The sequence below is a fragment of the Protobothrops mucrosquamatus genome, unplaced genomic scaffold, assembly GCF_001527695.2.
Source record: "Protobothrops mucrosquamatus isolate PMUCROS unplaced genomic scaffold, P.Mucros_1.0 scaffold711, whole genome shotgun sequence".
Lineage (NCBI taxonomy): Eukaryota > Metazoa > Chordata > Lepidosauria > Squamata > Viperidae > Protobothrops > Protobothrops mucrosquamatus.
The window spans coordinates 230,194-243,287 of record NW_015386992.1 but is presented as its reverse complement, the minus strand read 5'-3'; the positions used below and the strand labels follow the sequence as shown (position 1 = coordinate 243,287).

General features: G+C 35.6%; 1 protein-coding gene across 1 annotated transcript in view; it reads right to left on the bottom strand.

Moving 5' to 3' along the window:
• Positions 1 to 10,197, bottom strand: part of LOC107289519 (vomeronasal type-2 receptor 26-like) — a 12,068-nt gene extending 1,871 nt beyond the window's left edge. The window contains exons 1-5 of the mRNA XM_029284556.1: positions 9,980 to 10,197; positions 5,864 to 6,041; positions 3,842 to 4,684; positions 1,302 to 1,538; positions 696 to 822 (exon numbers count right to left, since the gene is read on the bottom strand). Of these exons, the coding sequence (XP_029140389.1) occupies positions 696 to 822; positions 1,302 to 1,538; positions 3,842 to 4,684; positions 5,864 to 6,041; positions 9,980 to 10,197 (1,603 nt within the window). The remainder of the gene's footprint in view (positions 1 to 695; positions 823 to 1,301; positions 1,539 to 3,841; positions 4,685 to 5,863; positions 6,042 to 9,979) is intronic.
• Positions 10,198 to 13,094: the final 2,897 nt, after the last annotated feature.

Genomic DNA, 13,094 nt, shown 5'->3' with positions numbered 1-13,094 from the left:
TTATTATTATTATTATTATTATTATTATTATTATTATTATTATTATTATTATTATTATTATTATTATTATTATTATTATTATTATTATTATTATTATTATCTGATTTGATTTGATTTGATAATGCCTAGAATACAGCTTGCTAGCTCAAAACTGAAGAGCAACCAAATTTATACAGTACTTCTTAACTATATTTCTAACATTCTGTGACCAAAAATGGCTCACTATTGTACAAGAGAAAATGGAGAAGATTGTATTTATAAGGAATTAAATTTGTTGTTTTTATTGCAGCACTCCTTTTTTCTATATTATGTATCTATTTTAACTTTTGCTTAGGTTTTTAATTTCCATGGGTCTTCATAATTTTAGATTTGTCTAAAACATTGGTCAATGATTACTAAACCTAAACATTTTCCCTAGACTTACCTACATATCATTTGAAAAAAAAGTTATTCTGTGAAACTTCATGAATGTTTCAGTGTACATCCTCTCTAAAAATTCAGTCAGGTGTCCTTTAATTTTTGTCTATAAAATATGATCCTAGAGTTTAAAAGAAATAATTCAAACAAACAAAAAAGGCACATGCAAATGTGCGCATGAAAACTAAAAGAGATTGTAGGTAGGCAATGATATCCATCATGATTGGCAACATGGATCCTTAAATTAAACTCAGGTCAGTTATAGGTACAATTTTTACCTTGCTGGTTTGCAATCTTCCCTTCTGGACATTGAAGACAATCATAACAGCAAAATGGCTTCCCTTCTAACTTGTTCTTACTATAGCCCCAAGGACATTTGTTATTACACTGAGAAAGTGGCTGGGCCTGTTCATAAATGAAATAAGAAAATGGTTTGACAATGTTATACCTCAATATTTATCAAACATTTATTATTAGATTATATTCTGATTATTTTGGAACTCAGGGTGGCATATATAATGTTCCTACTTCCTATTTTTCTCGATAGCAACACTGTGAGGTGGGCTGTGCTTAGATTGATTGTCTGGTCCAAAGACACTGAGATACCTTTCCTGCATAAGGGAGGACTAGAATTCATTGTCACCCAATATCTAGGTCAGCACCTTAACTACGTCAGAAAATTGGACCTTTACATTTTTAACATTATGTTTTCTAGGGTTATAGAAGGTCTGCCTAATGTTTAATGGTTTGAACAAAGGAGGAAGAAGATAGCCAATGATTTCATATTTGTAGAAAGGGAATTCTCTTTTCTGTAAAGGTTAAGATGAGAGGTTTCACCAGTGGAATCATTAGCTACTATAGTTTGGAATTTATTTAGACCTTACCTGGTTAAATATGCTTGGCCACATAATAGATTTCCCAGAAGAGGAGAACATTTCTTTTTGGGGATTCATGGAGTCTATTCTTCCAACTTTGACTCTTTGGAAAGATTGGTTGGGAAAAGTAATCCAATTTATTATATTAAATCCAGTCTCTAACTCTCCATTTTGGTTGAAGGAAATTTTTCCCCCTGCACTATTGTTAAATGAGATCCTTCTCATAAAGTAGTTGAGCTGAATTGAAAAATAAGTAAAAAGAAGAGAAATTCATGACAAGGAATTTATTCAACTGTACAAACTTCTATCTGAAATATATAATGAACCCTGAAATTCTCTAATATGCCCAAAAGGTGATACAATACTATCATTATTCCTTAATACTGAGTTGTGTGATTATAGTTGTCTTTCATCTATAAAGGGAAACATTTAAAACTATAGAAATTAAATGATACTAAATAGATTCAATAAAAGAATGCTGTTTTATACTGCACTTGAAAAATATTAAAGTAATTAAATGGGAAAAATAATCGTATAGAATCCCCCCTTTCTAAATTTTGCATCTTCTATGAGTTCTAGGGCTCAGAATATCACTTATAAAACTCTCAAGGATGAATTGTCTTTTTTATCAAGGATCTCTATACCTTAAGGAGATGGATGGTTACATGACATGGTAAGAATGATGGAGCTGAGTAACAAGAGACATCTAAGTGGCAAGTTCTTCCTATCTTAAGGGTTAAGCTGCAAAGAAGAAGCAATCATAAGGGGATAACTGAGTTGATTTCTTATAAAAGAATTTAAGGAAAAAATCCCATAAATTAATCATTATTTTCATAACTCTTATAAAATGCTATTATACCCAGAACATTTTGAGGGGGAGTCTGAATACATAATTGTATTGTTTCTTTTTTCTTTTTACCTCAGCTAATGAAGGTCTTTCAGGCAATGTTCTTAAGAAATAAATTTATAGCACTTTTTAAGTAAAAAAACCTAAAATATAGCAACCATATAGAGTAATTCCACATATCTTTTATAGCACAATAGAACACATTTTGTCATACTGCCTCCTTAAGCAAATCTATGGTCTCATATACTTACAGCATGTTCCAAGAAGCAAGCAACAGCTCATAATAATAATAGGGATAAATTATGTGTATTGTCATTTATTGTAGATATTTTGGAAAATGAAAATGAAAAGGAGGAAAAATTAATGTTGTGAAATAGGTTTTCAATTACAAGAATATATTCAGTGCACAGACATCACTACAGCACACAACAGAGATCTATAACCAGTCTAATTAACAATTCTGTCACTTTCCAAACACCTTTTGGAATTAATCCTAAAAAAAGAATTTTTTAATCATAAGCTTAAGAATTTAGAGAATTTGAAATAAATAGCAAAAAGCTAAATAAGATAAATGAATTTAAGTTCCAGATAACATTGCAATATTACAATAAGATTTTGGAATTAATTGTAAAATACAAACAGATTCATGTGGGAAATAGATGTTTTGGATTTTATAACACATAAAAAAGATAAGCAATTTCATGATTTCAAAAACTAGGCTATAGGGGACAATGTTTTAGGCTGTGCAAGAGAAATTGGCTGAGGTTTTAAAATTTAAAAAAGACATACAAATGAAACACCAGAAGAGAGTGACCAGAATATTTTTTTTCTATTGGATTCACAAAAGAGACTTATAAAACTATGAAAAACTCTATGTGATGGAAAGAAATTAAGAGAAATCAAATCATATGACAATATTTGAATAAAATAAGATTAAAATTGTTAGAAATAAAAGGGAACAATAGAAAGTTGGTTTATTTGACCAAGGCTAAAATAAGAAATGTAGTTAATTCTAGTTGTCCTGTTTGGATTTTCTGATGACACTAGTACTGAAAAGATTACATTATGGATTTATTTATACATAAGAGATAAGATGTGGAATAAAGAGATAAGTGTTTGTAACTTCAGAGGGAGTAAAGCATCTCTAAATTTGTTTTTACTTGATAAAGGTTAGAAGTCATGTCATGTACTTCTTTTCTCTTTCTTACATGTTTATTTTTTCTTTACTTTTTCTTTCTTTTTGCAGCACTTTTACTCATTTCTCCTATTATCATTTTTCTCTAGAACTAGGTGCTTTGTTTCCCTGACTAAATAAAAAGAGCAAAACTACCAAATCAATAGCCCCTCTCTTTTCCACTAAAAATATCTGCCATGTTTTTTTTAGCACAGCAAAACCTCCACACCTTCAAAATAAGGAGGACTGTTAAGAAAATCATGCACAAAAATTCACGCTGAACATGTGAAATTATTCCTCAATAGGATTATATATGGAATTATTTCCTGAGTGATGTCTTAGGATGATATATTTGATTTTCCTGGGAAGAAAGTCTAGAGAACAATTTCATATTTATAGATAGTTTGTGCCTTAGTTGCTAACCACAGTTGACAGAATGAGTTGTGTCTACAGTAAATTCTCTCTGTAAAAGTGGCAAACTCCGTGTATTTTATTTAATCAGGATATTACCTTCGACAGCTTTTGCTTCCTGAGGTTCAATTGGATTACATGCTTTCCTGCTCTGTAATGCAGTATAGACGAAAGGAGGTCACTCAGAGCATGGGCCACCACATGGACTGCATTGTAGACATTGTAACTCTGGCTAGTCATATGCATTTCAAATATAGATGTAGGAAGAGTCGCCAGTTTTTCTTCTCCAGTACAGGTAACCCTGTCTTCCTCAGCTGTCATGGAATTAGGAAACAAACATTCAAATGCATTTCCCCAAAATACATTGATAAAGCTATCTTTTTTCGCCAAGGTGGGATTTTTCGTCTGAAGAAATTCCTGGAATCCCAAGACTTCCTCTGACTGTATTGCAAAAGATAAAGCACCATGCAGGAAGTCTATTTTTACAGTTCTCAACAAAGGAAGTGAGGTGAATTCCATCTGAGCTGTTAAAACCCACACTCTATTTTTTCTCCATAGTGGCATTCCTTCAAATTGGGCTATAAATGGAAAAAATCTCAAAAGAATCATATCATCCATTTCACCGTGAACTATCACCACATTAGCTGTACTGGTCATAACCACTTTATATGTTTCAACCGCTTCTCCTATCAATTCATCAAAGCTATTGGAATAAGTCATTCTGGGTAACTTTGTAGTAAATGCAAAGCAAATCCCTCTCTGGGAAAACATAGGTACAACATCATGTATAAACTTTTCACCATTCTCATTATATGTATATATTACTCCAATCCATGTCCACCTGAAATGCTGCAGTAATTGGAGGATTCCATCATATTGGTAGTCCACATTTGGAAACATCCGTTGGGTGAGAACTTGATGAGTCTCTGAAATTATCTCTGGAGTTGAACCATAAGTAAGCTTATCAAAGAAAGATGGAAATAAGGGAAAGGGAAAAATGTAATTTACAAATCTTTGTTTGTAGTGCCTGATTTTCTGGAATAATTTCCTATTCCTATTTCCAATTTGTATGTAGTTTGAATGTTGTGAAATTCAACAAAAAAAGAGCTAAGGCTATAATGTAAATAAAGTATATATTACTGAAATTATTCACCATACCACAGGAAAATCTGTGTGGACGTATAATTCATTGGTACAATATTTCCCTCAATATCTAAAGCTGTTGCACCTTTTTATCTTTCATGAAAATACCCTGATATCTGGGATATCCTGTATGGCATTTTTCTAAAACACTGTTACACATGGAGGCGGTCAGGAACAGTACAGGGTCTGGCATGTAATAGAAAAAATGCATCTGCTCTTTCATACATGTCTATTTGTTGATGGTGAACCTACAGCATGCATGTCAAAAGTGACATACTACAAATTTTGGCATCACACACCAGCATTCACCAGCACAACTATTCTTGAAAGCACATCTCATTTTGATGAAATTTGCAGAAGCTGATGAGGTTATGCCCTCACATAGCCACTGGATCCTCTGAACAGGGTGTGCTTTCTCACTGTTTTCTAAAGCTGTAGAGGCTTCAGAAGAGCATACTTCAACATTGTCTAGCATTGTCATACAACCCATAACAGTTTCAGATAGGCTACAGGATCCTAACAACAGGGAGAGAATATCACCTGAAGATAAATAGTACACAAAAGTTCTTGAAGAGCACTGAGCCATGCCAATAATTGTGCTGTTCTTCAATGATCAGTGGAAACAGGGGTGCTAGGACTGAAATCAAGGCCCAGCTTTGATTAAAAAAAATGTGCTTAATGTACGCAACACTGTGAATTCTCTGAAAACCTCTGTAGCTAGTTATCTAGCTAGACACATAGACAGACAGACAGACAAACAGACAACAGTTTTATGACAAATCTTATCATGGGTCAAATATGTTATTTGCAATATCTGTTGACATCGGTACATTTACCAATGAAAACATTTGCCATCTGTTAACTTTTTATACATGTGATACATATGCACAAACACAAATATACATCATTGTTTACTTTACTCATTGTATATTTATTTCAAATCCATATAAATTAAAAACATACTGAATGGTTGACTTACAAATATAAGCACAGTACCTGTGGCAGCTTATAGAGGGACAGGATAGTAGCTATGTGTAGACAGACTTCAAAGGTTGGTCCTCCAATAACTGCTATTATTCTGTTCTGGATGTCACAGTTATAATTAGGAATGAATTGGTCTTGTGAAGAAAAGAGTTCCAGTGAGGCATGATAGGTCCAACTTGCACTAAAATAACTGTTATAGATATGAAAACCCAAGGTGAGGTTGGGTAAAATCTGAGGATCTTCATTGATCTCCTTGATTGCAAATTCCAAAGCCAGAAAATGCTGATAGATAGGAGTCATGACTCTGAAAAGGGAACCAGATAACCTTTCACAGAGCATTCACTACAAATGTCAGATGCATTATCTTTCAGTAAAATATATTAAAAAGATTCATTCAGGAGACATGACTATAAAATATATATTATCATAGTCATTTGATTTCCAATATCCTAAAGAAAATTAAAAATAATTAAGTTATTAGTTATGTTTGGTCTCCAAAATGTGGCTTAACCGTGTATAAATATAATGTTCATGGATAATTTTACCATGATTGGTTGCATACTCAGCCAGGAACTTAGGTTGGATTTGGCATATTTGTCCATCTATTGTGTCTTTTCCAAAGACATGGGATAGGCAGACATTGAACAGGTGCTCACTTACCATTTTCTTGCGTATTTTAACTTGTGTTTCTAATCTGTTTTTATAGTACTGTTTTTAATAGGTTGGGCTGTTTTTTTCCTTTTGTTTAAAGACAGATGCAAAAAATGAGTTAAATAGTTCTGCTTTCTCCCTGTCGCTTGTCACCTTCTTGTCACTTTCTCCCACTAGTGGGCCAATCAGTTCTTTGACTTTTTTCTTGTTTTTTTACATGTTGAAAGAAGCTTTTTTTGTTATTTTTGACTTTTGTCGCAAGCCTTAGTTCATTTTGAGCCTTAGCTTTCCTCACTTCATCTTTGCAGTCTCGGGCTATTTGCTGATATTCTGCCTTAGTTATGTTACCCTCTTTCCACTTGTTATACTTGTCCTTTTTGACTTTCAATTTATCAGAGAGTTCTTTGTGCAGCCATGCTGGTTTCTTTTGAGAGCTGTTATTTTTCTTCTTTGTTGGTATTGTGCTTGACTGGGCTTTTATTATCTCACTTTTCAAAATTTCCCAAGCTTCTTGAGTTGTTTTACCCTTGAGGATCATCATCCATGGAATCCTTCCCAAGCTCTAAGTTTATTGAAATTAGCTCTTTTGAAGTTCAAGACTCTAGTTTGACTGTGTTCTATTGCTTGTGCTTGCATAATGTTGAATTCCAATATTGCATGATCACTTCCCCCCAAGGTTCCTGTGGCTTCAACACCTTCTATCATTTCATTCCTGTTAGTGAGAATTAGGTCCAATATGGCTAATCCCCTAGTTTCCTTCTCTACTTTTTGGGAGACAAAATTGTCTGCTAGGTTTGTCGGAATCTGTTTGATCTTTCACTTGGTGCAGAGTTTGTCTCCCAGTTGATGTCAGGGTAATTAAAGTTCCCCATTACTATTGTGATGTGCTTCCTATATACCTTAGTTAACTGACTAGCAAAAAGTTCATCTATTTCCTCTGTTTGGTTGGGTGGCCTTTAATATACACCTATAGCAATGTCATTTCCCCCCCTTTTATATTGACCTAAATGCATTTGAGACAGTTTTCATCATTGTTGTGCTCTAATTCTATAGAGATGTAATTATTTCTTATATAGAGAACAATTCCACCTCCTCTTTTATTTGGTCTGTTTCTTTGAAAGAATTTGAATCCCTCTAGCTGTGTATTCCATTTGTGGATTCCATCCCACCAGGTTTCCATAATGACAACAATATCATATCTGCCCTCATTTATCTAAATTTCTAATTCACCCTGTTTATTGCTCATACTCTGTGCATTGGTGTATAGACATTTGAGTCCTTTTTGATTAATCCTGTGTTTACTTTCTACCAGTGGTGGGATTCAGCCGATTCACACCACTTTGGCAGAACCGGTAGCTAATTTTTTGTTGCCAAGGTCCAAAATGGACTTTTGGAAGTGGCATCCACAAAAAGAACTGGTTGTTCACATATATGAATCCCACCACTGCTTTCTACAAAACCTGTGTGGTGCCTGAGTTCCCCTATTTTCTTACCACCTGTTTGATTAGTGCACTTTCAATTAGTGCACTATTGAAAGCTTGATTTTGCTTGACAGCTAAGTTGATATTCTTGTCCACACACCCCTATGTTACATGCACTGATAACCCTATAATTTTTAGATTGCCTGGGACAGGAATGTTCTGTATCAATTAGCTCACTGTCCATGTTGTTTAGTTTAAATATTTCTCTTTATTGCCAAGTAACTCAGTCCCTTTTTTGATGGATGCAAACCATCGCTTTTGTACACTTTTTCATTAGACCAGCTGCAGACATCATGACTAATATAACCAAAGCCTTCCCCTTTACACCACTCCTTTAGCCACATCTTGAATTCTGCTATACGCTGCTTTTTCCATTTTGTTCCTTATACACTGGTAAAACCTCTGAAAAAGTAAGCCTACAGCCTAACCTGTTAAGTTCCTGCCCCAAGCTCTGGAAATCATTTTGCACAGAGAGTACATTTTTTGGGGACAGATCGTTAGTGCCAAGATGTACAATAGCATCCACATCAACTAACCAAAGAGAGAAGCAACCTAGAACTAAGGAGAAACTTCCTGATAGTTAGAACAATTAACCAGTGGAACAATCTGCCTCCAGAAGCGGTGAATGCACCAACACTGGAAGTTTTTAAGAAGAAACTGGACAGCCATTTGTCCGAAATGGTATAGGGTTTCCTGCCTGAGCAGGGGGTTGGACTAGATGACCTCCAAGGTCCCTTCCAACTTTATCATTATTATTATTATTACAGTCCTTGCTGTCATTCTTGACTATCTTACAAATATGCTTCTTGTCCCTACTGGCAGTAGCACCATAATTATTTCTTTATTTTCATTCCTTGTGTATTTGGAAAAGGTAATAAATGTTTCTTCCAGTACGACTGTAGTTGCTAACCCTGATTGTGCAGCCATTGGTTCTGAGTCCTGCAGCCCATTTGTCACCATCTGCCCACAAATCCCAATACTAGTGCAGTCCCTGTTCACCTAAGTGAGGACTGATTTTACATCGCACCATATTTTTTATAGAAGAGACACTCTTCATCTAGCTCTTATGGTGAGACCTATACAGTAGGGTTGAAGCTATATGGCATAAATCTCATGTTCATGAGTGCAGGCAATCACACATGTTATCAGTAATATTAATATGACTCATTATTCAGAAATATCCTAGAAATATATTAATTTTATTTATCATCCTTCTGTATGTTTAAATTCAATTTAATTAATGTCTTTAAAATTCTTCTGTAAGGCTTAATTAACAAGATAACTACAGATATAAAATATATTGCAACATAAGTGGAATTGTGTCTTACATTAATCAACCTTGTCTAGAACAAAAATTTCTTATTCTTGAAATGAAAGTTAAGCTAGCCATACTTCCTTTTAAACACGCAATGCAAAATGAAAATAAAGTCCAGCAAGTCATAAAATTGCATCTTTGTAATGAATCATTCCCTTTCTTCATTCTATTGATTCCATTACAAGGTGTTACTTATTGAACACGTATTGGTCTCTTTATTACTGGGGAACATGAAACAAAAATAAAGGAAATGCAATCATTGACTTTAAGGTTATAACTTATGAAGAGGAATTGCAGAATCTTCTATTATCAAAAGAAGATACATTGCCATTTTAACCTCATTTTCAGTGGGCTAAAATTAACACCAGCCAAAAATAGTTCTTATAAAATTAATATTGTGTTGTGTTTGTAAGTGCTATAGATGAACATAAGTTGAGCTTAATTTCTAATGACTACATCTGTGCAGTTTTTGCTTGGTTTTTGTGTTCTCCGTATTATAAAAGATGTTCACCACTGCTTTCTTCTAGGATTTTTTTTTAATACAAATAATAAAACAAAACTTTTCAGCCTAATCAACTGTCCTGGAATCTCCAGTAGCCCATGCCCAATATAAACCAAGATTTCCAAGATCAGTCAAATAGATTTATCATTCTTATCTTCTAAGGCATTGTAAAAACTTACAGAATTTCATCAAAGAGATCACTAGATGGTGCTTCCTTGAATTCCATCATATCATAGAGTATGTAAATCTTAGACAGAATGCCTGCAATGATGAGGTCTCCTGGTTGGTATTGCTTGTGAAGCAGAGGTAGAGGGTTACTGATGCTGCACTTAGCACTTGAAATCTTACACAAAACCTTGGAGAAGAAGGCCAAGACTAGTGCTTGAAGGACCAGCATGCTAAATGAAGCTGTTCCTTATATAAGTCATTTCACTTATCCTAGCACTGACTTTCCTTAAATTGTACAGTTTGATTTAAGGACTGAGAGAGCTCTTTTTATTGAATGGAATCAGTGCTCAGATATTAACATTGTGAAGCAATAATAGCATCCCTGTACTTTTCTCAGACCTGGTTATTTGTATGCATTTATTGCAATTCCTTTGAAAATTGAAGGAGATTCAATGGTCATTTTGGCTAAATCAATGATTATAGGTTAAATTAAACCATTTTTTAAAAAGTGCTTGTTAATTCTGAATAGAAGGATTAATTGATTCCCTTTGTGAAATAGTGAGAAATGCAAAAAAAGTATTTACAGATATGCTGGTGGTTAGAGCTGTTGAGTTAAGAGCTAAAGTTAAAATAAATATAATTAAATTGATAATTATAGGGGGAAATCATCCACTTTGAATCAGAGGTTCAAGGAAATGCTTTTGAAAAAAAATATGTTGCTCAGTTCTAAGGCCATATCACCAACTGTTTTTTTTAGTGGATTAGGGAGGTAAGATAAATGCCTCTAATTACTGACTGCAACTAAAAGTTTCAGTTGCAAATTAAGAAAGATTTTTAATTTTCCTGTATTTTTAATGGGAAATGAAGAAGGTTTCTCCCTGTCTGTAATGCTTCATTTACATTTCTGAGAAATATTCTTCTATACAATTCATACCACCCTGTCAACCTGAGGTCATATGAATATGAATAGCTTCTGGACTTGTGCATGAAACAGAATTTTTTTTTTATTCCAACCAAGAATAGAGTGCTTTGCCAAATTATTTCCAGGCAAAAATGGTGTGGTACTGCTAAAATTAAAATTAAAGCCCTCTATGACTCAGAGCCACGTTGTTTCCATGTCTGCATGCTCTGGACTGAATCTATTCATCTTGTAGAGTCTGAGAGACAGATTTTGCTGAAGGTCCCATTTGCAAAGGAATTATCTATGAAGATTCTCAGTCATCCAGGTCATGGTTTTCCCAAAGGTGCTTTTTCAAGAGGCAACTGGACTTTCTTTGTTTTTTCTTGAAAATGTTTCACTTTTCATCCAAGAAGCTCTTCTTCAGCTTCTGAAGAAAGTCCAGTTGCCTCTTCAAAAAGCACTTTGGTATTCCAAAGGAATTCCACCTATTGGGGCTCGGGAGGAAAGTCTTCTCTATCATGATGCCATGCCTATGAACTATCTTGGCCCCATTTATAAGAACCATTTCCCCTCTACTGGATGAAAACTGGGGTCCAGAAAATAATATTTGGCAGATATTAAAATATTTTTTATGAATTATCCCTGATGATTAATGCTATTGCAATGCATATTGATTGTTATTGCTTCAATGTTTGTAACCTTTGTTTTTACTAGATGCCACTCAGATATTTTGTAGTAGAGCAGCACAGAATTATTTTTTTTCTTCCTTGTGTTTCCCCACAAGTTCAGAATGAGCTACACTTGGATCAACCAAGTGTTGATCCACATGGTTTTGTCAATAAATTGACTGAGTGGTTTGTTTCTTTGTTTGCTTGTTCGTTCGTTCATTCATTCATTCATTCAATTTCTGTAGCCATCCATCTCAACCAATTGACTTGAGGCAGCTTACAAGTGTACAATTTTAAAACAATTACAACTATTTAAATAGCTAATGGCATATATTCTCCAAGCATTTGAATCACTGACAGCACAGCAGCAATAACTTTCACAGAGTGCTGCCGGCCGAGTCAGAAACGGCAAACATGAAGGGGGGAGGATAAAATCTGGACAGGATAGCACCCATGGAGGGGGTGGTCACAGGAAGGGGACTGGCGAAGAGAAAGAAGAAGCAAAGGGAGGCAATGAGCCTGGGCAGTCCAAGTGGGACGAGCAAAAGGGCGACAAGAGTGAACTGCTGAGAGATACAGGAGATACGGCCAGAAGAAAAAAAAGGGGGGGGAAACACCCATAGGAGCTACAGCGGGGTGGATGGAATCAGCCGAGCTTCAGGAAAGGGAACGAGCACACCGGGTCTGGTGGATTAGAGCGTTGCAGGGGGGAGGAGGGCAGGACCACGCAGTCGAACGATGGGGGGGATACGGCCAAAGAAGATAGGAGGGGGGAGCATTCCATCTGCTCCCAGCCCAAGCGAAAGTGAGACATGTGAAGTCACACACACGAGCAGGAAATGCAGGGCAGGAACAGCCAGGAATGTAAGAACTACCTTTGGAACGCAGCTTACTCAATTAGGACCAGTAACAAGGTCCAGGAGCCGTGTGCAGACTCTATTCAACCTATAAAAGATTCTCCCATAGACTGGCTTCTCAAGCCCTGATGATGTCAGCAGTGGCTGACGAAAGCTTGCCGTTTGTAAATTTGGTATTAAACTTTTATAGTTTAAGGATTTTCCCTGGTGTTCACTTTTATTTATTTATTTTGAACATATATATATATATACCATTGCATGGTAATTGCAATGGTAATTACATCGGAACAAAAAAGGGGGGAGATAAGAAAATAGGAGGCTGTACCATCAAAAAGGAGACGGAGAGGGGGGGAGACGTTGGAAAGCGAGTTGGTGCGACGTGTACTCGACTATGGACAAAGAAGTGTGGGGCGACATTGGAAAGGACCCAAGGGGAAGGGTGTGAAGGTGATATGGAAAGGAAAACGGAGGACGGATCTGAGCGCGTGAAAGGAGACCCTCCATTGACATCTAGCTCTAAAAAAGAAAAATTCCCTGATGTTAGCTGTGTGGATGAGAGACGTGGGAGGGAGCAAGCCGTTACCAAGGAACCGGCATCAGGAACGTGCCTAGTCATGACCGGCCCAATAACGAGGTCAAGGAGCCATGCGCACACGCTAGTCAAGCTACAAAAGTGACTCCCATGGACTGACATCTTGAG